This window comes from Microcaecilia unicolor, chromosome 14 (assembly GCF_901765095.1).
Source record: "Microcaecilia unicolor chromosome 14, aMicUni1.1, whole genome shotgun sequence".
NCBI lineage: Eukaryota > Metazoa > Chordata > Amphibia > Gymnophiona > Siphonopidae > Microcaecilia > Microcaecilia unicolor.
The window spans coordinates 44,415,547-44,443,255 of NC_044044.1; the positions used below are offsets into that span (position 1 = coordinate 44,415,547).

At 45.7% G+C, this 27,709-nt stretch overlaps 1 protein-coding gene across 1 annotated transcript; it reads left to right on the top strand.

The window, feature by feature from the left end:
- On the top strand, window positions 1-27,640 carry LOC115458141 (cellular retinoic acid-binding protein 2-like). Its single transcript, XM_030187992.1, is given in 6 exon segments — window positions 1-227; window positions 19,167-19,299; window positions 19,301-19,343; window positions 20,047-20,184; window positions 20,461-20,467; window positions 27,405-27,640. Coding segments are annotated over 6 exon segments (627 nt in total). The 5' UTR covers window positions 1-157.
- The last annotated feature ends 69 nt before the right edge of the window (window positions 27,641-27,709 follow it).

Here is a 27,709-nt window from a genome sequence, read left to right on the forward strand (position 1 = left end):
TTCTACAACCATTTAACCAAGGCTGAAAGCAGGGCTTAGGTTGCATGAAGGGACTGTATTTGTAAGCCTGGAAGGACTTTGCCTTTTGGAGGAAATCTATTTTTGCCACCTGCCTGCCTTCCCTCCCTCCCTCCCGGGCCCAAAGATCTGGAGGAAAATGCCCAACTTCTCTGGCACCTGGAAGATGAAACACTCGGAGAATTTCGAGGAGCTGTTGAAAGTTTTAGGTGAGTGGATTCACTGCTTTTATTCCCCTTATATAGCTAAAGCCAATTACATCTAAAAGCAGCCAGCCGTATAATGCAATGCAATACAAATGCAATAACAAAATATAATCGTAATGGGTAAATGTGAAGCGTCTGTTTACGCTTTCCAAAAATACTAGGACTAAGGGGCATGCGATGAAGCTACAATATAGTAAATCTAAAACTAATCGGAGAAAGATTTCTTCACTCAACGTGTAATTAAACTCTGGAATTCGTTGCCAGAGAATATGGTAAAGGCGGTTAGCTTAGCGGAGTTTAAAAAAGGTTTGGCCGGCTTTCTAAAGGAAAAGTCCATAGTCCGTTATTAAATGGACTGGGGGAAAATCCACTATTTCTGGGATAAGCAGTATAAAATGTTTTGTACTTTTTTGGGATCTTGCCGGGTATTTGTGATCTGGATTGGCCACTGTTGGAAACAGGATGCTGGGCTTGATGGACCTTTGGTCTTTCCCAGTATGGCAATACTTATGTACTTATGTATAATAACACACCATAACTCACAATGGGAACAGGAAGGATCTACCTGAGCTCTCCAGAACACAGAGGGTCCCAGCTGCTGCCTGGTCTTCAGTAAAGGAGATTGAAAGGAGGGAGTCAGTGAAGTAAAAGCTGCTTCATTAACAACCCCCCCCCCCCCCAAACAAACAAAGGACGATCTTAGTAAAAGCAACCTGGATCGTTGTGCCATGGAAGGAATCAGTCCCCAGGATAAGGACTTGACTTTCCTTGTCGACTCTTTGTGGACCCTGATTTCCTAAGGTTTTTCTTTTATTCTGTATCTAAGAGATGGAAAAAACATTTTTTTAATTTAAATTTTCTAAATTGAATCAGGTCATTTGTTTCCATTTCTGCTCTAATGTATTGTCTTCAAATATCAGGGGGTTTTTCCATGTCCTTTTTATAGATTATGTTCTTGTGCCAAGCGTTTATTTTTATCTGAAAGGTATTGGCAAGGCAGGGACACCCCGGTTTAACCTTTATTCTTGTAACGACAATCTCCCAAAGCTCCTTTCCGATGTTCCTATACAGCCCCATCACAATATCTAATTAGTAATAAAAACGTAATCAGTGTTTTGGAAAATGATCAGAATGTGGGTTCTAAGGTCATCCTTGCTGCTGGGTATTTATGATGGGCTGGATTAGGTGGGGAAAGGGGGTACATTGCAGAGAATTGTATAACCCCCACACACACCACACCACACACACCACACCACACACACTTACATCCACATCCACCATCTTCCTGCATTGCTTTGTAAAAATCTAGAGTTGGCACAATAAAAATGGACTTCAAAACCTATGCTGGGTTCTTTGTAGCCGGTGGCCAAGGGGTAAGGACCTGAGACCGCCAAGATGATGGTCACTCTATTGTCTGACCCTGTTCCCCTCAGTATTTTCAGTACCTTTGGTGGGTTCCTGCTCAGACTGTTTTCCAATGACTGAGAAAACTGTTATTTCAGACTTCTGTGGCTAAACTGGTGAGTCTCCATCAAAAAGTGTCTGAAAAGTCCGAGGGGGTTTGGAAGAAGCATAGTATGGTAGGAGAAGATCCTTATGGAGGAGTGGCCTAGTGGTTATAGCACGGGTCTTGCAATCCAGAGGTGGTCAGTTCAAATCCCACTGCTGCTCCTTGTGATCTTGGGCAAGTCACTTAACCCTCCATTGCCTCAGGTACAGACTTAGATTCTGAGCCCCCCTGGAACAGAGAAATATCCAGAGTATCTGAAAGTAACTCACCTTGAGCTACTACTGAAAAAGGTGTGAGCAAAATCTAAATAAATAAATATTTGAAAGCTTGTCTTTTGCTGCTTTCACATGGTTAAGATGCTGCTGGGCTGTTCATCAATGAGAACCAACAGGAGATGGAATCAAGCCAGTAAAGCTATATCTTGCTCTTTTTCAGGGAGGAACCAATATGCAATTTTCTTGGAGGTTTGGGAGCCTCCCTCCTTCCAACTGAAACATTTCAGTTTGCTGTTTGCACAGGGGAGGAACTGAACTCCACAGGAAAGACAGAAGTACACACACATATGGAACCTACAGCACACATACAGATATGGGACACAATACACGCGCGTGTGTTTGTGGGGGGGGGGGGGGGGGGAGGGGGGAAGGGGTGCCTGTGATGGTATATATATAGTACTTGTAACTAACTATCTAACCATAGGGATTACACTCAAAAACCAGAGTCTATTTAAACATCTAGATACTAAAGACTCCAGAGCTATGAAAAAAGCTTATTTTATTAACAAAAATATCAATCATTCACACACCACAATATTTCACAATACAATGTTACCACTCATTCACTTTAACATGTATCAACCAATTATCAAAATTCGGAAAAAACATATATAGCTGTGCCAATTGGTCTTTACATATTACTGTTCTTCTTCGATGCTTATATATAGTACTTTGGAACAATGTACAACTTATGCATTTGATATTATAAATTCATCTTCAACTCTGGTTCTAAAAATAGAACCAGCGCGTAATTAGTGCTGAATGTCCTGCACTAAAACAGTTTTAGAACCATATTGCACCGTAATAGTAATAGTATGCTCAGTCCATAAAAGTTCATAATTGTTTTCTTGCTTACTAGCAACAATTATTAAGAATGTTAAAACACTCCAAAGTTGAAATGGCTGAAAACATGTAAGCGTGCTTGAAATTTTCACATCGCCGGTTCCCCGATGCTGATCGGCATTTCGTCTCCTTCTTCAGGAGGAACCAAAACTGTAACAATATTACAGCACATGATCCATTGTTCACTTCATGCAAAATGTATGAATTTTTACATGCATTAACATATTGAAATATACTTACTAATAATCTAACACTTGGCTGCTCGCCAGCGTGGCGGTCGGCAGTGCTTCCGTACCGGAATCACATCTCCGGAAGTTGCTATACGCATGGCAAAAAAGGCGCATGAATTAAATACCCAGCACTTCGGAACGTAACTGGCGCCCTGACAAACGTCACACCCATTCGACCTCCAAATTAAGGCCACGTGGTGTTACTGTGTCCCATGTATAAATATAGCGCTGCTCCAGTGCAAGTAAGCGAGCGCTTATATCCCCACTTCTATTACCAGGTAAAATCTGAGTTAATACGGCACATTGAAGTTGATCAATAGTGTGTTTATATTGCTGCCAATGAGACACCAGAGGGTTCTCCCTTTTACCCAAACGTAGATTACTAATATGTTCTGCTAAACGTTTTTTTAGTTGTCTCTTCGTATGACCTATGTAATATAGTGCACAAGGGCACCAAATACAGTACACTACCCCTTCACTAGTGCATGTTGTGTGCTGTTTTAAATAAAATTGTCTTGCACTGTGAGGGATATCGATAACATTGGTGTCTACAGAGTAGCAGCAATATACACACTTACCACAAGGGGAATGTCTACCCGTGGTATTATAATGTTTAGGGCGTTTAAGCAGCTCACCTACATTTGCCTGCCTTGTGTACGCTACCTTCGGGTGTTCCGTGAACTCAGGATGCACAGACAGAACATGCCAAAATTTATGAATAATAGAGGAAATACCTCCTGCTCTATTTGAAAAAGATATAACGCATGCCACAGTATTGCTGGAGGAGACCTGACCCGACTGAAATAGCCAAGGGCGATATGCATACAATGCTCTCTTGTATGCATTCCGTATGACCTGTCTAGGATAACCCCGCTCTATGAATCTGTTGCTCATGTCTCGAGCTTGTACTTTAAATTCACCGACTGAGGAACACAGACGACGCAACCTCAAAAATTGGCTTACAGGAACACCTCTCTTCAGAGCCTTATGGTGAAAACTCTGATAGTGGAGAAGAGTATTCCTGTCTGTCGGCTTACGATAGATGGTGGTATTAAATCCACCATCTTGTGACCTAATGATCTTAATGTCCAAGAATTCTAACTCATGTATAGCTATTCTAGAAGTAAACTTAATGTTAACATCAGCTTGATTAAGAAATGCTATAAAAGCATTAAGAGTTCTAAGTGGACCACGCCAAAACAAGATGACGTCGTCTATGTATCTCTTCCACATGACCACGTGATCGACCCAACTGGAAGTGTAGACATAAGTTTTCTCATATTGAGTCATGTATAGACATGCCAGGGAAGGAGCAACAGTGGCTCCCATCGCTACTCCCCGGGTCTGAACATAAAATTGGTTGTTAAATTGAAAATAATTATGTCCAATCACCAACTTTAATAGTGATGTTAAAACCTCTACTTTAGATAAAGGTATCTGAGATGCTATCAACTGATCCCTAGCCAATTTTATCGCCTGCTCCTGCGGAATGTTAGTGTATAAAGCAACGACATCCAACCCCACCATATAGAAGTCCTCACCCCCACACGATTCCAACTGATCTAGTATTTGAATAAAATGAATGGAGTCTCGAACATAAGATTCAGCTTTTTTAACCAGGGGATTAAGGATCTTGTCTATATATTTGGATATAGGTTCCAATATTGAATCACGTGTAGACACTATTGGGCGACCAGGAGGGTCCAACAGTGACTTGTGGATTTTAGGGACAAAATATATGTATGGGACCTTTGGACTTGGATGGCACAGATATTTTTGATCCATCCTAGATAGAATTCCATCTACTACTGCTTTATCAACACATTGTGTAATTTGTTCCTGCAACCACTTGGTAGGATCATGATCGATAGGAATATAATATTGTGTCTGATTTAATTGGTTCATACCCTCATACATATATTTGTCTCTATCCATAATCACCGTGGATCCTCCTTTGTCCGCCCTCTGAATAATAATACTCTCATTATTAGCTAAATCTACAATGCTTTGACGCTGTACTCGAGACAAGTTACTACCTTGGTTATACGTTTTAGATTCCAGGTTGTCAACCGCCATTAGTACTAACCTCTGATAAGCAGCGATGGAAGAATCTATCGCTCCAGGAGGCATCCATCTAGACCTAGCCCCAGGTTTAACAAGGGGTTTGTTATCATCGTGTGGATGGGTGGGATTACCAAAATGGAGCCTTAGCCTTAAATCACGGAAAAATCTATATAAACCTCGTCTAGTTTCAAAAGAGTCATACCTATTAGATGGCACAAATGATAGCCCTTTGGTCAAAATCTCCTCCTGCTTCTCGGTTAACTTAATACTTGATATATTAATAACCGTATTTATTTCCTGGGATTTCGTTTGGGTTTGGCAGATTTGTTGTTTTCTTTGGGATCCTTCACATTGACTAGAGGCTGCTGCGGAATGCGTAAAAAAGAATCAGATAATGTTGCCATAGAGTGTTGTAACACCCCTTTCGTATTGGCTGATGCAATCGCTTTTTTATTTGACTGTAATTCATCGCCTGATGATTCACTAGATGATAATTTAAACATCACCTTTCTACCTCCGCCCTTACCTCTACGACCCCTTCTCTTCTTGTCCATCCAACTATAGATGTAACCTTTGGTATAATCATATTCATCCCGACGAAACTTAGCTACTTTTATAGTACGTTGTTCTTTAGTATAATTATCAATCTTTAAATTGTGCTCTTCCAGATTTTTTTCGAAGATACTTTGTTCCTGTGCTATACACATAGCATTCTGTTTAGACTCTAAATCTTCTTTAATGTCATGAATCTCTTCTTGAAGCGCGTCTATAGTGAGTAGCATCAGGTCCAATGAGCACTGTGTAATTACCGAATTCCACCTTGCCACGTATTGATCGTTACCCAAAAATCTGGGTTCCTTCGGGATTCGTAAGCCCCTAGGGACCCGTTGTACATGGCAATACTCTATAAGTGCTGCTGAGTGGAGTTCGGCACGAACCAGTGCCTTATGGACCCTCAACACCTCATCCCAAGAGCTATCAGGTTCTGTCCGTGCACCTGAGAACAATCGGACACCACCCAGTAATTCCGTGATACGTTCCTCCGAAAGCCCTGCCTTTGACTGTTTTAGTGCAGGACATTCAGCACTAATTACGCGCTGGTTCTATTTTTAGAACCAGAGTTGAAGATGAATTTATAATATCAAATGCATAAGTTGTACATTGTTCCAAAGTACTATATATAAGCATCGAAGAAGAACAGTAATATGTAAAGACCAATTGGCACAGCTATATATGTTTTTTCCGAATTTTGATAATTGGTTGATACATGTTAAAGTGAATGAGTGGTAACATTGTATTGTGAAATATTGTGGTGTGTGAATGATTGATATTTTTGTTAATAAAATAAGCTTTTTTCATAGCTCTGGAGTCTTTAGTATCTAGATATATATAGTACTGCCATTGCATAACAAAGCTGGGCCTGTTTCATTAGAGCAGAGGCAGGATCAGATGTTATCCTAAGGTACAAGAAGATGCCTGGGGAGATGGGAAGAGAGACAATAAAATGACTCTTATTACCAGACAGATTTGAAGGCAGCAGACAATACAGCCTTCTTACAGTTCTAAGAAGTCACATTGATGGCAGGTTCCCGCCCCAAAGAGCTTACCATCCAATCCTTAGTAACCTTCCTGCAGCTTTTTAAAGAACACTGCAGTCAACCTCCAACTTTCTTCTGCATGATCTGGTGACAAAAGAGGGGAGAGTCAGCACTCCTCGATGGCTGGAAATGGAGAGACCTGGTTGTCTCTGTACTTCTGTGCTTACAAAAACGATTTAAGGAAAAGACAGACTTGTTCTCACCCTGCAGAGCAATTTTGCAAATTGGCAGTCCCTGAGAATGAAGTGGAAAGGCATGCTTCCAGCATGCTCCCGCGGTGTTTAAAAGAAACAGCTTTTGGCCTGGATGGCACTGGCAGAGCAGGTGTTAAAAGAGTACAGAGCTTATAGCCTTCCAAGAAATAAGAATGACATTTAACTTGGCAGGGTGCTTTGAATGTCAGTGGCTTCAGCAGGGAAAATTGATATTCATTCGCAGCAAAATGTGCCAGAGATTTTCAAAACCTGTGATAAGTGCTTTTGGGGTTCTGTCACCGTTGAAGGACCCATTTCTGGACAAAGGGGGAAAGGGAGATTGCAAGGGCTTGGAAAAGGATCCAATATGTAATGTAAACAATGGGCTATTGTTCATGGTGCATGTTATTAGCAAAATTCGCCCTTTCCTCTCTGAGCACACCACCCGAACTCTCATCCACTCTCTCATTACCTCTCGCCTTGACTACTGCAACCTACTCCTCACCGGCCTCCCACTTAGTCATCTATCCCCTCTTCAGTCCGTTCAGAACTTTGCTGTACGTCTTATCTTCCGCCTCGACTGATATACTCATACCACCCCTCTCCTCAAGTCACTTCACTGGCTTCCGATCAGGTACCGCATACAGTTCAAGCTTCTCCTTCTTACCTACAAATGCACTCGATCTGCAGCCCCTCCCTACCTCTCTACCCTCATCTCCCCCTACGTTCCTACCCGTAACCTCCGCTCTCAAGACAAATCCCTCCTTTCAGTACCCTTCTCCACCACCGCCAACTCCAGGCTCCGCCCTTTCTGCCTCACCTCACCCCATGCTTGGAATAAACTCCCTGAGCCCCTGTGCCAGGCCCCCTCCCTGCCCATCTTCAAATCCTTGCTCAAAGCCCACCTCTTGAATGTCGCCTTCGACACCTAATCACTATACCTCTATTCAAGAAATCTAGACTGCTCCAACTTGACATTTCGTCCTTTAGATTGTAAGCTCCTTCGAGCAGGGACTGTCCTTCTTTGTTAAACTGTACAGCGCTGCGTAACCCTAGTAGCGCTCTAGAAATGTTAAGTAGTAACAGTAGTAGTAGTTATTCCTGGTCTCCATGTCATCCAGATTTCATTGTTCCATTTCCAGCCTTGGAGCTCAGCAAGGCTTACATGTTATATTTCTGGCCCACTGTATTTGGGATAAGGGAAAGAATTTAGGATATAAGGAATATTCACTGTGAGCGTTCGTTAGATTATTACTGTATTTGGAAATCGATTTTCATTCCTTCTGTCTACAGTAAGAAATAATAGCCTTGGCATTAAAACTCATCCTTAATGCATGGATGGAGCCATCCTAGAGACCCAGCTATAGCGTATATGAAGCTCATTTCAGGATATCTGGAAGCCTCTAGACTGTTCTGTAATTGCAATATTTATTATCATTGCATTGGACTGATTCTGTTGTACGACTTGGTAGAATTATCCGGCCAGGCAAGTTAATGTTAGGTTCTGTAAACGGAACTTGTTTAAAAACATACATTACTGTGCAACCCCCCCCCCCCCCATACACACACACACAATCAGAAAAATATCTGATTTAGAGTTTGAGCCTGGAAGTACAGTCTCAGGGCAGTTCTTTAAGGGGGAGCCTCTGGCGTAACCGGATTCATGTGCACGAAAGCGCTTAAGGGTCAGCACAACGCCAGCTGTAAAGCTCACGTCTAGATTGCAAAGAGTGTGCATAATTATATAGTGTAGTATATGTGTCTAGCTGTGTGCCCTACCCAGACTCCGCCCAGGGGGGTGTGCTCACTTGCAGACTGTGTGGTAAGGCTCTTACGTGTGTGTTTGTAGATTTAAACTAACGCTTAGGCAGGATATTGACACGTACGTACACATATGCTAGTATTGTAAACCTTAATGCATGCATCTGGAGGGTAGATGTTAGCACCTGCTTCATAGAATTACCTACCAGCCCTCTAATTCAAGAAACTTGGGCACCCAATGTATGCTTAACGCACACACTAACAAAGTAAATGTCGGCAGATAAAGATCCACACAGTCCAACCAGTCTGCACTTCTTCATGCTTAAACACTGGTATACTTAATTTTCGTCTATCCGTAACATTTTTGCGGCAGAAACCATACAAGCACCAATACTATATCCCAACTACCAGTATTGCTGTTGAAGCCGACTCCAGCCTCAATCCTGAGCTGTTCTTGCCATTTACTGCGTTTGCATAAATTTGCACATGAAATTTACAGAGTCAGGTTTGTTGTACGCAATTTCATAATTGGCAGCAATTAGCAGTTGAGCACCCAGCTGCCTTTAGTCACTGTTCCAGAAGTTTCACACGCAAATTCTATCATGCATAACTTCCAGGGGGGGGCATGGATAGGTCCAATGTGTGGCCAGGAGTTACCAAATGCTAACTGGTTAGTGCAGGATTTAGATTTTGCTCACACCTTTTTCAGTAGTAGCTCAAGGTGAGTTCCATTCAGGTACTCTGGATATTTCTCTGTCCCAGGAGGGCTCACAATCTAAGTTTGTACCTGAGGCAATGGAGGGTTAAGTGACTTGCCCAAGATCACAAGGAGCAGCGGCGGGATTTGAACCGGCCACCTCTGGATTGCAAGACCGGTGCTCTAACCACTAGGCCACTCCTCCACTCAGCAACATTCTGTGTAGAATCTCAAATAGTAGCAACAGTGGAGGAGTGGCCTAGTGGTTAGGGTGGTGGACTTTGGTCCTGAGGAACTGAGTTCGATTCCCATTTCAGGCACAGGCAGCTCCTTGTGACTCTGGGCAAGTCACTTAACCCTCCATTGCCTGCCGCATTGAGCCTGCCATGAGTGGGAAAGCGCGGGGTACAAATGTAACAAAAAAAAAAAATGCTTAACGCACACACTAACAAAGTAAATGTCGGCAGATAAAGATCCACACAGTCCAACCAGTCTGCACTTCTTCATGCTTAAACACTGGTATACTTAATTTTCGTCTATCCGTAACATTTTTGCGGCAGAAACCATACAAGCACCAATACTATATCCCAACTACCAGTATTGCTGTTGAAGCCGACTCCAGCCTCAATCCTGAGCTGTTCTTGCCATTTACTGCGTTTGCATAAATTTGCACATGAAATTTACAGAGTCAGGTTTGTTGTACGCAATTTCATAATTGGCAGCAATTAGCAGTTGAGCACCCAGCTGCCTTTAGTCACTGTTCCAGAAGTTTCACACGCAAATTCTATCATGCATAACTTCCAGGGGGGGGCATGGATAGGTCCAATGTGTGGCCAGGAGTTACCAAATGCTAACTGGTTAGTGCAGGATTTAGATTTTGCTCACACCTTTTTCAGTAGTAGCTCAAGGTGAGTTCCATTCAGGTACTCTGGATATTTCTCTGTCCCAGGAGGGCTCACAATCTAAGTTTGTACCTGAGGCAATGGAGGGTTAAGTGACTTGCCCAAGATCACAAGGAGCAGCGGCGGGATTTGAACCGGCCACCTCTGGATTGCAAGACCGGTGCTCTAACCACTAGGCCACTCCTCCACTCAGCAACATTCTGTGTAGAATCTCAAATAGTAGCAACAGTGGAGGAGTGGCCTAGTGGTTAGGGTGGTGGACTTTGGTCCTGAGGAACTGAGTTCGATTCCCATTTCAGGCACAGGCAGCTCCTTGTGACTCTGGGCAAGTCACTTAACCCTCCATTGCCTGCCGCATTGAGCCTGCCATGAGTGGGAAAGCGCGGGGTACAAATGTAACAAAAAAAAAAATGCTTAACGCACACACTAACAAAGTAAATGTCGGCAGATAAAGATCCACACAGTCCAACCAGTCTGCACTTCTTCATGCTTAAACACTGGTATACTTAATTTTCGTCTATCCGTAACATTTTTGCGGCAGAAACCATACAAGCACCAATACTATATCCCAACTACCAGTATTGCTGTTGAAGCCGACTCCAGCCTCAATCCTGAGCTGTTCTTGCCATTTACTGCGTTTGCATAAATTTGCACATGAAATTTATAGAGTCAGGTTTGTTGTACACAACTTCATAATTGGCAGCAATTAGCAGTTGAGCGCCCAGCTGCCTTTAGTCACTGTTCCAGAAGTTTCACACGCAAATTCTATCATGCATAACTTCCAGGAGGGGCATGGATAGGTCAGATGTGTGCCCAGGAGTTACCGAATGCTAACTGGTTAGTGCAGGATTTAGATTTTGCTCACCCCTTTTTCAGTAGTAGCTCAAGGTGAGTTACATTCAGGTACTCTGGATATTTCTCTGTCCCAGGAGGGCTCACAATCGAAGTTTGTACCTGAGGCAATGGAGGGTTAAGTGACTTGCCCAAGATCACAAGGAGTAGCAGTCGAATTTGAACTGGCCACCTCTGGATATTCTAACCACTAGGCCACTCCACTCGCACGTGAGCCTGTATCGTCTACGAAATGAGTGTCAGTAAGTGCAGATACGGTAATTGTTTTAATGGCCACACATTAATGGCAACATTAGTGCATGGCAATTAATACAAAACGTAGAAAAAGGCCATTTTTACGGCTGTGGTAAAAATGGCTTTAGTGTGCTGGAAAAACCTGTGCACGGGCACCCTAAGTAGCACAAGGCAAAAGTGGCCCTTGTTGGTTCCACCACTTGGCAGTGCTTAGGACCAGGGGCATAGCTATGGGGGGCCATGGGGGCCTGGGTCCCCGCAAATTTCGTCTGGGCCCCTTGTTTGGCTGGCAGGGGTCCCCAACCCCCACCAGCCGAAGCCTTCTTCAGTGCAGTCTCTGGCGTAGCTGCATTTGCTGCCTGCCCCCTGCTCTTCTTTCTTCTTGTTCCTCTTGTGCATGCTGACGCTCAGTGGTCTCCGGCGCAGCCGCGTTTGCTGCCTGCCCCTGCCCTTCTTTCTTCTTGTTCCTCTTGTGCATGCTGACGCTCAGTGGTCTCCGGCGCAGCCGCGTTTGCTGCCTGCCCCCTGCCCTTCTTTCTTCTTGTTCCTCTTGTGCATGCTGACGCTCAGTGGTCTCCGGCACAGCCGCTTTTGCTGCCTGCCCTTCTTTCTTCTTGTTCCTCTTGTGCACACTGACGCTCAGCGGTCTCCGGCGCAGCCGAGTTCGCTGCCTGCCCCCTCCTCTTCTTTCTTCTTGCTGCTTAGGACAGGTGCTTCACCTGCTCTTGGGTTCTGGAATTACATTGCAAAGACAGCCATTCAAATAGCTTAGCAGGGTTGCAGTCTCGGCACGGCTAGACTCGGTCTGTGCCGATCGGCCTGCTGTCCTGTGCCAACTACTGTTTCATATACACGACGCACCCCCTTGGAAGAAGCTCCTCACATAGAAACAGCCTGGCTGCCTGTGAAAGTCTCATTCTGGGAATTGAATCCACAGGAGGAGGGGGAACAGGCCTGGTGGCACACCCTCGGACTGACACTGGTTTTGCTGACATAAAATCTCTAGCATGGCTCCATATCTGAATGAGGGTTATTCAATGGCTCCATATCCGAAGGGACAATCCTTGTTTCTCCTCATTGCATCTAGGGACTCGGAGTTCCCTGCCTGTGGATTCAATTCCCAGAATGAGACTACAGCAAGACATGGCTTGCTATTGCATACAGGAGGGGCCTGAATTGTGGTTTATGTATCATATATCCCACCTCTAATTTTATCTTTCTTAAATATAGATCATGCTTATATACCCTGAGACATAGGAAAAGGGATGGGGATTGGCATGCCATGCAGCCCCCTCTGGGGTGGATGATTGTCACTTAAGTTTCCAAGGAGGAGTGGGAGCATATCATCCTTCCTTTGGGGTGAGGGGACTACAGTGACATCGCTGGAGATCAGGGAAGAGAAGGGAGATAGGCAATCAGAATTGTTATTCCTATTCTCAGCTCATTTCTGCAGCCCCAGCAGTGTTGGTCTGAAATTAGAAAGTGTGAACTCCGTTTTCATTCCCTCTGCCAAGTTATAAAGGGCCAGGGCAAAACTATTTTGATGCCCTGAGCAGAGGGTCTGCATAGTTTCTGCGTTTTGCCCACTGAGGCATAATGAAGATAATGCCTAGCCCTTGCCATTTACCTCTTCCTTCTGTCTTTCCCCATCCCCTAATCACCTCAACCAAATTCCTTTCACCTTATAAACATAACGACAGTAAATGTTATAACTGAGCTTTCTGGGAAAAACTGTCAGAGTGGCCACTGGTAGGAGCTGGTGGCCACACTCTGGGGCCACCAAACCACGATTAGAACTCCTGCCTCAAGGCCCCATTGTAGTAATCCTAAAACCCTGACAGGCTAGGAGAGGGTTGGGAAGCTTTGATCAAAAGATGAAATGTGCCAAGGAACAGGATGAGCCAGTACAGGATTCATCCGTAGTGGAAAAGGTCAGGCCAGCTCCGCCAGCCCTTCGTGACCCAGCCAGTCTGGTTTTAAGATGTCCAAAATGAATATGTATTACATACAAGAAAAGCAAGCGATGCAAATGCAGAGATGCCAAGGGTGAACCATCCCAAAGAGTGAGGTTTACCATGCCAAGGAGAAGAGTTGCCAACTTTGTGATGAAGAAAAACCCGACACCTACCTCGACTCCAAGTCCCTTGCCACACCTGCTTTTGCACCCTTCACCTTCATCACATGCGCAAAACAGGAATAAATAAATCGTTGTTCCTTACGAATCAAGATGTCACTGAGCGGACCTCCCCTATCCAAATGGACTTGTAACAAAACTGTATTTTGCAAACAGGACATTACAAGTGCGTTAAATGCCTCTATTGTCAGTACGTGAAGAAAGGTAATAGGGTTCCAATGCCTCACAGCTCCCGATACTTTTACTTAAAGTCCAGGACAGATTGCAATTCCATGGACTTGGGAAAAATCCACAATTCCAGGAATAACACGTATAGAATGTTTGTACGTTTGGGAAGCTTGCCAGGTGCCCTTGGCCTGGATTGGCCGCTGTCGTGGACAGGATGCTGGGCTCGATGGACCCTTGGTCTTTTCCCAGTGTGGCATTACTTATGTACTTATGTCCTCTACTTGGCTCACTTTTATTACATAGAGCAGTGATTTAACCTATTGTGATGTCATAGTGGCTCATTCCACCAATAAGAACCAACCTCATTAGTGATGTCACAATGGCTTGATTGTATAGAATTTTTGTACGTTTGGGAAGCTCGCCAGGTGCCCTTGGCCTGGATTGGCCGCTGTCGTGGACAAGATGCTGGGCTCGATGGACCCTTGGTCTTTTCCCAGTGTGGCATTACTTATGTACTTATGTCCTCTACTTGGCTCACTTTTATTACATAGAGCAGTGATTAACCTATTGTGATGTCATAGTGGCTCATTCCACCAATAAGAGCCAACCTCATTAGTGATGTCACAATGGCTTGATTGTATAGAATGTTTGTACGTTTGGGAAGCTCGCCAGGTGCCCTTGGCCTGGATTGGCCGCTGTCATGGACAGGATGCTGGGCTCGATGGACCCTTGGTCTTTTCCCAGTATGGCATTACTTATGTACTTATGTGCGTGGTGTCCATGTGGGTTGGTTTATATTGGACAAACGTGTTAGCAATATAAATATAGCAAAACTGGAAGGGCCTCTAGTGGCACACTGGAGGGAAAGCAATCGTGAAACATCAGATTTGCAAAATACAGTTTTGTTACAAGTCCATTTGGATAGGGGAGGTCTGCTCAGTGACATCTTGATTCGTAAGGAACAACGATTTATTTATTCCCGGGACACTCTCCAACCCCAAGGGTTGAATCGAGACATTGAGTGGTTGTAATCGGGCACAAAAGGAGCAAACGCGGGAAGGCATAGGCACGCAGTGCGCTTGGTGTGGGTGGCGCTTTGGGATTCCCTTTGGGATGTTGACCAATACACGTAGACGTTTTGAGTTTGTAAGTCATTTGAAAATTTATATGAGAAAACATATGTGCGATTTAAGTTAAGTTTATATAGAGTTTGATGAGGTGATTAATTTTAATATATATTTATACATAGGTTCCCTTTTGAAAAAGCAGAGCAAAACTCGGCCAGAGTCAAGGGGACACGTTATGGTGTATGAATGAAGGCGTTGGCAGCATTGGACCCAACGCGGGTGTTTTTTCACTGAATCAAGGGTAGAAACATCCACAGGGGAAGATGGAATCTATAAAAACATCAGGATTGTAACAGCAGGGAGATTTTATGAGATAACAGAAAGTTATGATTGTAACGTACAACATGTAAGGTTTATTCCTCCATTAAGATTAGCACAATATTTAGGCACTGCACTCTGTTTGATGTTTAATCAATGTACATGTCATCAGTAGATTATTTTTTATTTAGGTACTCCCCAGTATCTCTCCACACTCGTCCTTCCCTACACCCCTTCCCGTGCTCTCCGCTCCATGGATAAATCCTTCTTATCTGTTCCCTTCTCCACTACTGCCAACTCCAGACTTTGCTCCTTCTGTCTCGCTGCACCCTACGCCTGGAATAAACTTCCTGAGCCCCTACGTCTTGCCCCATCCTTAACCATCTTTAAATCTAGATTGAAAGCCCACCTCTTTAACATTGCTTTTGACTTGTAACCACTCGCCGGTACGCCACTGTATGATAGTTTAGCACAAAAGTTTAGGCATTGCATTGTACTAAACAAAAATGAATGCACTTGTTCATTGCATCCTAGTTAGCAGAGGGTAGACTTGTACGTGCAACATTATTTTATTATGAAGCAGGAATGTCTAAATGTGCGATGTTGGTTCCTTTGATTCTACCAAATGTTCCCCTGGAGATGTAATGGTAAGAATGTGTTAGACCTAAGCACGTTTTCATTTTACTTAATTTATTTAGATTAGAGGGATAAAATACTGAGCTTTGTCGTATAAGTTAAAATTTAATGCCAAGAAGTGCAGAGTGATGAGCTTGGGATGCAGAAATCCACAGGAGATGTACCATATAGGAAGAGAGAGATTGATAAGCACAGCTCAGGAGAGGGACCCTTGGGGCGATTGTGTCTGAGGCTCTCAAGGTGATGAAACAATGCAACAAGGCAGTGGCCGTGGCCAGAAGGATGCTACGCTGCATAGAAAGGAGCAGAAGAAAGGAGGTGTTGATGGTGAGGCCTTACTTGGAGTGTTGTGTTCAGTTTTGGAGGCTGTATCTTACTAAGGATGTAAAAAGACTTGAAGGTGTTCAGAGAAAAGCGACAAAAATGGTACGGGATTTATGTCACAAGACATATGAGGAGAAACTTGAGAGACCTGAAGATGTATACCCTGGAGGAAAGGAGAGACAGGGGTGATATGATACAGACATTCATAAGTACATAAAAGTAATGCCATACTGGGAAAAGACCAAAGGTCCATCGAGCCCAGCATCCTGTCCCCGACAGCAGCCAATCCAGGTCAAGGGCACCTGGCAAGCTACTCAAACGTACAAACATTTTATACAAGTTATTCCCGAAATTGTGGCTTTTTCCCAAGTCCATTTAGTAGCGGTCTATGGACTTGTCCTTTAGGAAACCGTCCAACCCCTTTTTAAACTCTGCCAAGCTAACCGCCTTCACTATGTTCTCCGGCAACGAATTCCAGAGTTTAATTATGCGCTGGGTGAAGAAAGATTTTCTCCGATTTGTTTTAAATTTACTACACTGTAGTTTCATCGCATGCCCCCTAGTCCTAGTATTTTTGGAAAGCGTGAACAGACGCTTCACATCCACCTGTTCCACTCCACTCATTATTTTATATACCTCTATCATGTCTCCCCTCAGCCGTCTCTTCTCCAAGCTGAATAGCCCTAGCCTCTTTAATCTTTCTTCATAGGGAAGTCGTCCCATCCCCGCTATCATTTTAGTCGCCCTTCGCTGCACCTTTTCCAATTCTACTATATCTTTCTTGAGATGCGGCGACCAGAATTGAACACAATACTCAAGGTGCGGTCGCACCATGGAACGATACAACGGCATTATAACATCCTCACACCTGTTTTCCATACCTTTCCTAATAATACCCAACGTTCTATTCGCTTTCTGAGCCGCAGCAGCACACTGAGCAGAAGGTTTCAGTGTATTATCAACGACGACACCCAGATCCCTTTCTTGGTCCATAATCTACAAACAAACCTTTTCCAGAGACAGGAAGGTGGTAGATCTAGAGGACATGAACTGAGGTTGTCAGGAAGTACTTTTTCACAGAGAGGGTGGTAGATACCTGGAATGCCCTTCTGTGAACGGTGGTGAAGATGAAAACAGTAACAGAATTCAAAAATGTGAGGGTAAACACGAAAGGATCCAAACAAGGTTAGCGGTGATTAGATGGCAACACCAGTAATTGGGAAGCAAAACCAGTGCTGGGCAGACTTCTATGGTCTGTGCCCTGAAAATGACAAATCAAGGTCAAGTACGCATATATAGTATCACCTTATGCTATGAGTTTATCTTGTTGGCAGACTGGATGGACGTACAGGTCTTTATCTGCCATCATCTACTATGTTACATACATGCACGTATACACACACCACACATATACACATGATCTGCACGACCGTACACAAAATCATTCACGCAGATGCCCCACTCTATATGTTAAACCTAGTGGACCTACCGCCCAGAAACGCCAAAAGATCGGCCCGCAAATTCCTCAATCTGAACTTCCCCAGCTGTAAAGGAATGAAATACAAACAGACTTATGCTACGACCTTTGCGTACAAAAGCACACAGTTTTGGAATGCGTTACCCAAGGCCCTGAAAACCATGAACATCTAACCAGCTTCCGCAAAGCTTTGAAAACACACCTCTTCAACAAAGCCTACAAAAGTCATCCTCAATGAACAAATCATTCCTTAAACCACCCAAGTACACCAAAAACACCTCTCACACGACCTACCTAACACCTTCCATCTAAATCCTCTTTCACCTCTGCTTATGATTGACTGTATTTAAATCATGTAACGACTCTATCATAAGAATACTCTGTAAGCCACATTGAGCCTGCAAAAAGGTGGGAAAATGTGGGGTACAAATGCAATAAAAATAAATAATAATGTCCTCTCTCCTCTTTATTCCCCTTTCCCTGCCTCACTGCACACATATTTCTGTGAAAAGTTCTACCTGTCTCATTTCACACAAATCTAGGTTTCTGCTTATATCAATAGAAAGACATCCAAATGACCAACAGGTGTGCTAGAGGCGTTACATTGACATTCTTAGCGGAGAATTTGGGATCTGGCTATTATAAATGCATCTGTTGTTCTACACCCGAGTCAACATCGAGAAATTTTAGAGCTGCCCAAGTTATCAAGTTCCAACAGGGAAGCGTTTTGACCACTCCTAGTTTTTCAACATCTCCCAAAAGCAGTAGTGGATTTGTAGTCGTCCCTGATTCTACCTAGGATAAGGTTGTCAGAAATCCAGGATTGGACTAAAATCTCCTGCCTGGAACTTGGTAGCTCTAAAACCAAGAGACAAGGATCTCTGTCGGGGCTGATCATCAAAGGTGTACACTGTACCTGCACTGACAGCACCAAAAGGATACTGATGTATAGTCACTGGGGTTCCTTCTCCCTATTCTTCCTGAAGGGGCCCCTTAGTGGTGACAAATGTACTTCCCACTACAACACAGAGGCGTAGCCATGGGTGGGCCTGGACGGGCCCAGGCCCAGCCACTTTTGCTCCAGGCCCGCCCAGCCTCTTCTGCCCGCTGTCCCCGTCCGCGTGGTCTGCTCACTTTTACTGCCCTGAAGCGCCGTTTCCCTCCAGCTCCGGCGATTCCCATAGCCAGCCTTCTGCCTGCGCGCATCGTTGGGGCCTCTTCTCAGGCACGTCCCGCCTACTCTTCAACTTCCTGCGTCCCACCTTTGCGGAAAACAGGAAATTGCAGAGTAGGCGGACGCGCCTGAGAAGAGGCGCCGACGACGCGCGCTGGCAGAAGGCTGGCTATGGGAATCGCCGGTGCTGGAGGGAGAACGGCGCTTCAGGTCAGTAAAAATGACCAGAACTGACCATGTGCAGGGGACTGTCGGGGGGGGGGGAGGGTAGCGGGTGGAGAGGAAATGCGAGGCCTGTGCCCACCCAGTCCACCTCCAGGCCCATCTAAAAATTAAACTCTGGCTACACCTACTGCTACAACAGTACCAGGGTGCCTCACTTTGGGTTGGCGCATTCTGGGCAACACATCAGGTGTGAACGTACTTTAACTCAGTGAACGTGTAAGAGGTTCAGCGAGTAATGCAATGGGTTCATGTTCTTAAGGAGTGAATGTGATGCTGAGAAAGATTGCCGTGGCAGCAGCCTCCAAGCCGGCCGTGGAGATTAAACAAGAAGGGGAAAGCTTCTACATCAAGACTTCTACGACGGTCCGAACCACTGAGATCAACTTAAAATTGGCGAGGATTTGAGGAGCAGACAGTAGATGGAAGACCCTGCAAGGTAGGAGCACAACGGTCTCATTCCCCCCCCCCCCCTCCCCTTAAAACCCCCAATTATCCACACTTTACAAATACCAGCTAGAATACAACAGGGTCTGTTTTATAAACGGACAGCACTGACAGATCCATTTCCTTTGCACAGTTTTCAGCTGGCTGCGTCTTCCCCAACTTAATGAAACCAGACAGTTACATTTAGGGTGTTTGACTCTTAAGCCGTTCTTTTCCCCCTAGCCTGTATCTATGCAAAAAGACAGTAACAAGTCTAATCATTGGTATGAAGAGCAGTTGGGTCCATGTAGGGGAAGGAGGGCGCTTTATGCCCCCTTCCTCATTCTCCCTTCCCCCATCCTCCCTTCCATCATCTACATTTCCATGCTTCGGCTTTCCTCTTCCTGGTTGTATCTTTGATGTTTCTGCTGTGCCTAATACAGTCAACCTCTCTCTAACCTTTTCCATAAAGGTCTCTTAACTCCCGCCCCCCCCCCTCCTGACACCCCATTGCTCTTTCACATTATGGAAGTGGGTTTCGCCAGCTTAGCATTCTCCAGCAAAGGAGTCCACAGGGAGCCATCTGTCTTCAGAAATGATGGATTGGGCAAGGTACTGCATGGGTTGTTTGTTATGTAAATGTGCCTCAGTTATTTGGATTGTCTTTGACTTCTTTTCTTTTGGGGGTGGGTGGGGGGATTTCTTTTTGATTGTAGAGTTTAGCCAGATGGGAAAGCGAGAACAAGATGGTATGCGAGCAGCGACTGTTGAAAGGCGAGCAGCGACTGTTGAAAGGCGAAGGGCCCAAGACCTCTTGGAGCAGGGAGATGACCAATGATGGCGAGTTGATCCTGGTAAGGAAGGGGGAAGCCGGCAGGCAGACTGTAGGCCGCCAACATTTCAAAAGGACTGGGGGTACCAAACACAATGCAAATCAATTAAGGAGCTTGCCCAACACTGGGGGGTGCTCAGCACCCACAGAGTTGGCTCTTATGTGGGCAGGTGATTGATTTGGGCACTGCTTGCTGGGTTGGTTTCTCTTAAAGTCTGCTTTGTCTGAAACGTTATTAGTTTTGTTTTTCTTTTTCAACAGTTCCAGCATCAGCCACACACCTACTCTGACATTTCAGACCTTTAGTAATCTGTTTTATGTAGACCTTTGCTTTCGTTTTTGTATGTGAAGTAGCAACGGGCAGCCAGAAATGTTTTTTCACGTTGTTTCCTTTGTAATTTCTGGAGTGTTAATTCGACCCTTTCACTGGCCATGTTTTTCTTCTTGGGAGGCAAAGTCATGGAGTGCGCACTCTTGGAAAAAGGACGCATTCTTTCAGAAACAGGCACACTCCTTTCCTGGTATCATGTACATGCACAGTGTTGCACGTGTGCAATGGTTCACATCATGCACAGTGGTGCACTATCGGAAAAGAGTTTGTGCTCCATCAGAAATATACGTCCTTTTCCAAATAGTGCGTCCTTTTTCAAAAGACTGCATCCTATTGTAAGTAAATGGAAAACGTGAGTGTTTGTGTTTCTTTCTGCTAATTTTCGGTTTTAACGGCATGCAACAACCAGAGGTGTAGCCATACCTCAATTTTTTTTTTTTTGGGGGGGGGGGGAGGCCTGAGCCCAAAGCGGGGGAGCATATTTTGTCCCGCCTTACCACCATTCTCATCCCAGTTGCAACCCCACATACCTGGGCTGGTGGGGGTCCCGCTTGCCCGCCATGACAACGCATGCTTGGGTTTAGTGAAATTGAGCATGCACGAAGCTTTGCGTGCTCAATTTCACTAAAACCGAGCATGTGCGTGGGGGAGGGAGAAAGCAGGATAGGCAGCATGGCACCGAATATTGTCGCAGGAAAGCTTCAGGGATTGGGGACCCCCACCAGCCAAACTAGCAGACCTTTGGGGCCAGAACCCAAAATTTGGGGGGGGGGGGGGGGAGGGTTTCTTTTAAACTGGCATGTTTGATTGACAAAATGTTCGATGGATCTAGTCCAGAATATTTGGTAAAATTGTTTCTCCGAGGACAAGCAGGCTGCTTGTTCTCACGATTGGGTCGTCATCCGCGACGGCCCAGGAGACCGGCAAATCCCTAGTAAAAAACAAAAACTTCTCGAACGCACCGGTGCACGGGCAGAGTGAACTGCGCACGCACGAATGGCTACCCACCCGGCGCGAGCGTGCCCTCTCAGTTTCATTTTGTCCGTGATCTTGAGTGACACGTATTTTTCGACTGCGCTCAATTTTGTTCGGCTCAGGAGACTTTATTTAGCGTTTACCGCTCCCCCATTTTTTCTTTCTTTTAGTAGATTATTACAAATTTAAAAAAAAGAGTTAGCTTTTAATTTCTTAGTTTTCGTCACTTCTTTAAGTTTCCTTCCTTTTTTGTCACGGCCGCCTTTTAGGCTGCTCGGCCAGGTCTTCTTTTCGTTTTTTGTGCCTTTTTATTCGGCACGATCGAGTCCTTTAATTTCGCAGCCGCTATTTTTCCATCCATGTCATTGAGGACTCTCAGCGCCTTCAAGCGTTGTAGTCGCTGCAACCGGACCATCTCGGGTACCGACCCCCACGCGTGGTGTCTCCAGTGCCTTGGGCCCGAACATTTGCCAGCTGCTTGTAAGCTGTGCTCTTTAATGAAAAAAGCGGACCCAAGTGTCTCAGGGGCTCAAGTGAAAGACTTCTTGCTGATCGGTCCGGTCCTTCGACGTCGGCATCGACATCGGTACCAAGGTCGTCGTCGAGGGAAGCATCGACTTCGAGAGTGCAGATAATGGCTGATGACCACATCGCTGGGAGCAGCGAGGCATCGAATGGGTCTCCACCTGTCTCAAGGCCTACTGCTATGCAGGCCCCCCGGGACCAACCTTCATCGGACCCGGCCCCGTGGAGGCGTGAGGATTCCACGTCCTCCTCTTCAGTACCGAGGAGTCACGATGACGGGCGTCGAGTGAAGGCTAAGAAGCACCGTCATCGTTCTCCTTCCATGTGCAGTACCAAGCTCCGGGGAGCTGAGGGATTTGGCACCCGAGAAGCGTCAGCTCCGAGAGGACCACTCATCCTCTATCCAGGAGGTGCCGATGCGTCGGTCTTCTGGCAGTTTGGTACCGGCTCTCGAGCCCCCTCAGATTCTGCCACTGGCTCCTGCACCAGCCCCGCAGCTTTTTCCGATGGAGCTCTCGACGAGCGCATCAGGGCCCTTCTTCCAGAGCTTCTGGAGGGATTGCTGCACCAGTCTGCTTCGGTGCCAGGGGTGCTTGCGCCTTCTGCATCAACTGTGGAAGCGGCATCTGGGCCTTCACCTGTGATGAGGTCTCCATCCTCGGTGCCGCTTGCAGCATCGGCCGCCACTCGGGTCGATTCTCCCTCGACGTCGGCGAGGAAGCTTCGCCGCAGTCCAGGCAGGAGTCGATTTCTCGACATCCCCCTTGAGGCTGTCATTCCTCGACGTCGAGACAGGCTTGGGTTTGGGCTGCTCTTAGAGAGCTTTTGTCCGATACCGATGATCAGAGCTCGTGGGAGGAAGAGGAAGATCCTAGATACTTTTCTGAAGAAGAGTCCTATGGGGTCCCCTCTGATCCTACTCCACCTATTGAAAGAAGGATGTCGCCACCTGAGAGTCTTTCTTTTTCCTCCTTTGTTCGGAAAATGTCTAAGGATATTCCCTTCCCTATGGAGGTTGTGGATGAGCCCAGGGCCGAGATGCTCGAGGTCTTGGACTATCCTTCTCCGCCCACAGACGTTGCAATGGCCCCTTTGCATAACACGCTCAGGGAAGTTCTTATACGAAACTGGTCGTCCCCCTTTCTAATCCAGTGGTCCCTAAAAAAGCTGAGTTCCAATACAGAGTCCATGGAGAACCAGTAATGGTGAAGGCCCAACTACCTCACGATTCCTTGGTGGTGGACTCTGCTCTCAGAAGAGCCAAGAGTACTAGAGACTATGCCTCGGCGCCTCTAGGCAGAGAGTCTAGGGTCTTGGATTCTTTTGGGAGAAAGACGTATCAGGCCGCTATGCTCGCAGCCAAGATCCAAACATACCAGCTCTACACGAGCATCCACTTGCGGAACTCGGTGAGGCAACTGTCCAGTTTGGTTGAAGCACTTCCTCCGAAGCTTGCTGAACCTTTTCACCAGGTGGTCAGGCAGCAGAAGGTGAGTTGCAAATTCTTGGCCAGGGGTACTTATGACACTTTTAATGTGGCATCCCGAGTAGCTGCTCAAGGTATAGTGATGCGCAGACTCTCATGGCTGCGTGTCTCTGACCTTGATCTAAGACCCAGCAGCAAATGGCGGATGTTCCTTGCTGCTGGGGGATAATCTTTTTGGAGAAAAAGTAGAGGACATGGTCGATCAGATCAAGAAGCACCATGATGCTATGGATTCTCTCTCCCGCCGGGCATCTTCTGCTACCGTCTCCTCATCTAGGAGGTTTTTTAGAGGAAAGAGGAGTGCTCCCTATTCCTACAATAGGCGTCAGTACACTCCTGCTTCTCGGCAGCCTATCCAGGCTCAGTCCCAGCACGCTCATTCCCATCAACGGCGTGCAACTAAGGCCCCTGCGGCTCCCCAGCAAAAGCAAGGGACTGGCTTTATTGTTTGCTTCATGAGAGGTTTGCTTTTGTCAAAGCCCCCTGTCAAACCTCTACCAGTGTCATGGGATCTCAAGGTCGTTCTCACCCAGCTGATGAAAGCTCCTTTTGAGCCACTGAATTCCTGCCATCTGAAGTACTTGACTTGGAAGATCATTTTCTTGGTGGCTGTTACTTCAGCTCATAGAGTCAGAGAGCTCCAAGCCCTGGTAGTGAATGCACCTTATATCGTTTCATCATAACAGAGTAGTCCTCTGCACACGCCCTAAGTTCTTGCCAAAGGTGGTGTCGGAGTTCCATCTGAACCAGTCAATTGTCTTGCCAGCATTTTTTTCCCTGTGCACACACCCGCCCTGGTGAGGACAAGTTGCACACCTTGGACTGTAAGAGAGCATTGGCCTTTTACGTGGAGCGGACAAAGCCCTATCGACAGTTGTTTGTTTCTTTTGACCCTAACAGGAGGGGAGTCGCCATCGGAAAAGCACAATCTCTAATTGGCTAGCAGATTGCATTTCCTTCACTTATGCCCAAGCTGGGCTGACTCTAGAGGGCCATGTCACGGCTCATAATGTTAAAGCCATGGCTGTGTCGGTGGCTCACTTAGTCAGCCTCCATTGAAGAGATTTGCAAGGCTGCAACGTGGTCATCAGTCCACACATTCACATCTCACTACTGCCTTCAGCAGGCTACCCGACGCGACAGTCGGTTTGGGCAGTCGGTGCTGCAGAATCTGTTCGGGGTTTAGAATCCAATTCCACCCCCCTGTTCCAGGCTGCACTCTCAGTTAGTTGTTTATGGTTTCAGGTCAATCTATGTTATGTCCTCGCCGTTGTGAGGCCCAATTGACCGATGTCATTGTTTTGAGTGAGCCTGGGGGCTAGGGATACCCCAATCGTGAGAACAAGCAGCCTGCTTGCCCTCGGAGAAAGTGAAGATACATACCTGTAGCAGGTATTCTCCGAGAAAAGTAGGCTGATTGTTCTCACAAACCCTCCCCTCCTCCCCTTTGGAGTTGTTCTATTCTCTGTTTTGCTTTTTATTAAACTGAGAGGGCATGCTCGTGCCGAGGGCGGGAAGCCGTTCGCGCGTGGCCAGTTCACTCTGCCTGCCGGTGCGTTCGAGAAGTTTTTGTTTTTTTTACTAGGGATTTGCCGGTCCTCCTGGGCCGTTGCGGACGACGACCCAATCATGAGAACAATCAGCCTGCTGTCCTTGGAGAATACCTGCTACAGGTATGTATCTTCACTTTTCTTTTCCTTCGTCACCTTGTTTTCAAGAGCAGGCATGTCTCGACTCCTTTATTTTCCATCCTATTGGGGGTCAGATATAAGAAGTCTTTGGAATTATCCTTTCCCTATCAAACTATGTTCTTTACCCATTTCTCTTAGAACAACTTTCGTAAAAGTTTAAAGACTTACTTTTTTTTCCAAAATCTTATCATTAGTTTTATATCATAAGAACATGAGAGTAGCCATATTGGGTCAGACCAGTGGTCCATCTAGTCCAGTATCCTGTTTTCCAACAGTGGCCAAGCCAGGTCACAAGTACCTGGCAGAAGTCCAAATCGTGGCAACACTCCATATAGAACCCCAAAGAATAGCAAGATTCTGAATTCCTAAAGAGTGACAAGATTCCATGCAGAATCTTAAAGAGGAGCAACATTCCATGTAGAACCCCAAAGAATAGCAAGATCCTGGAATCCTAAAGAGTGACGGGATTCCATGCAGAATCTCAAAGAGTAGCAACATTCCATGTAGAACCCCAAAGAATAGCAAGATTCTGGATTCCTAAGAGTGACAAGATTCCATGCAGAATCTCAAAGAGTAGCAACATTCCATGGTAGAACCCCAAATAATAGCAAGATTCTGGAATCCTAAAGAGTGACAAGATTCCATGCAGAATCTCAGAGTAGCAACATTCCATACTAGAAATCCCAGGGCAAGCAGTTGCTTCCCATGTCCTCCCTCAATAGCAGACTATGGACTTTCTTCCAGGAATTGTCCAAACCTTTTTAAACTTAGATACATTAACCGCTGTTACCACATCCTCCGGCAAAGAGTTCCAGAGCTTAACTAGTCGTTGAGTGAACAAATATTTCCTCCTATTTGTTTTAAAAGTATTGCCGTGTAACGTCTTTGTGTGTCCCCTAGTCTTTGTACTTTGGAACGAGTAAATATGCAAGTGTTGTGCAGACATTACACCAGACCCTATGCACGATTATCAGACTCAGACTAGTGCCTCTGCTTGCCCTCCCAACTTAGGTGATCCATCTGTAAGTCTATATATTTTGTACCATCTCACTCACAGTATATGAGGTCACAGCACCAGCTACAACAGTCAAGATAAGGATACCCCCAATCCCACTCCCAGCCACCCTCCCCTCTAAGTAAAATTAGCATTCACTACCCAGACAACATAGAGAGGTACTGACAGTTCTCCACACTCGTTTCAGTTTCACTGAGTCATCCACTTGGAAGGAGATACAAAAATATATCTGATTTGGTGTTTTTTTTAATTGCTTGACCTATCAGGATCACTGGGTACAAGGTGAGCCGCCTGCATCTCAGCTTGAATCCTGATTTGGGATGGATGAACTCATTCTCAGCATGGGTTTGGCATTTTTGGTCTGCTCTTAGCAGCCTCGAGGCTTTTTTTTCCCCAAATGTCTGTCAAAGTGGAATCAGTTTTGGAGTGGAGGAGTAGCCTAGGGTTAGTGCAGCGGACCTTGATCCTGGGGAACTGGGTTCGATTCCCACTGCAGCTCCTTGTGACTCTGGGCAAGTCACCAAACCCCCATTGCCCCAGGTACAAATAGTACCTGTATATACTATGTAAACCGCTTTGAACGTAATTGCAAAACCCACAGAAAGGCAGTCCCTTTCCCCTTCAAGTATTTTTTTTAGCCAGCCAGTCAGTTTATGTTTGAATGCAAGTTAGGTCCCCTACTAATATCTAACTCTGCAGTATGAAGACGGAAGATTTAATGCAGAAATGATGGAAACCTCTAGAAACCCTTCAAAAGACAAAGTCATGAACCTCTAAAACGGAAGATTAGGCAGAAAGAGACCGTTGTGCCCGTTACTGTCTTCACAGATCTTACTCCCTCTACATTGTTCTCCTTCCCTCTGCCACCACGGTCCTTGTGCCTGTCCCATTGAGCTTCCCTCCCTTCACCGTCATCTGAAGACCCCTCATTCGTGAACTGGAAAATGCTTCCTGCTGGGAGTTATTGAAGCCTGCTAAATGTTTGAATGTTGGATCATGTATCTCCTAGCCCTTCTTTCCTCTTTAGGGAGTTCTTCTGTCTAGAATAGATCATGAATGGCTTTCATTAGCTCTGAGCTGTGTGTGTGTGTCTGTTGATAGTTGGCTAAAGACTGAACTTCTTTGTGAGTAACGATAATTTGTTCTCCAGCAGTAGCTGTGGTGCCATCACTGGACGTTCTTGTTCATACCCCTCTCTTGACTCTTTGCAGACCATGAGTGGCCGACGATGTGGTGTGTACAAGGATTTATATCCGGACTAGCAGGCAAATAGGTGACGAAGCACGGGGGCAAGGCCGCACACCCTTCCAGTCCTGCAGAGAGTGCCCTGTTTACAGCACGCGAAAAGGACCAGTGCCCTCTCCCTCACACTTTTTCCACCAGCCATCCTCCATCGAAACCAAGCCGGACTTTCTTGGCGTTTGTTGCCTCGCAGGGAGCTGCAGGGGTGGCTAACCATCATTTCAGTGTGTTTATCCTCCGATGTCTTCCCGCAATGGAAGTCGTTCAAGTATCTCTTCAGAG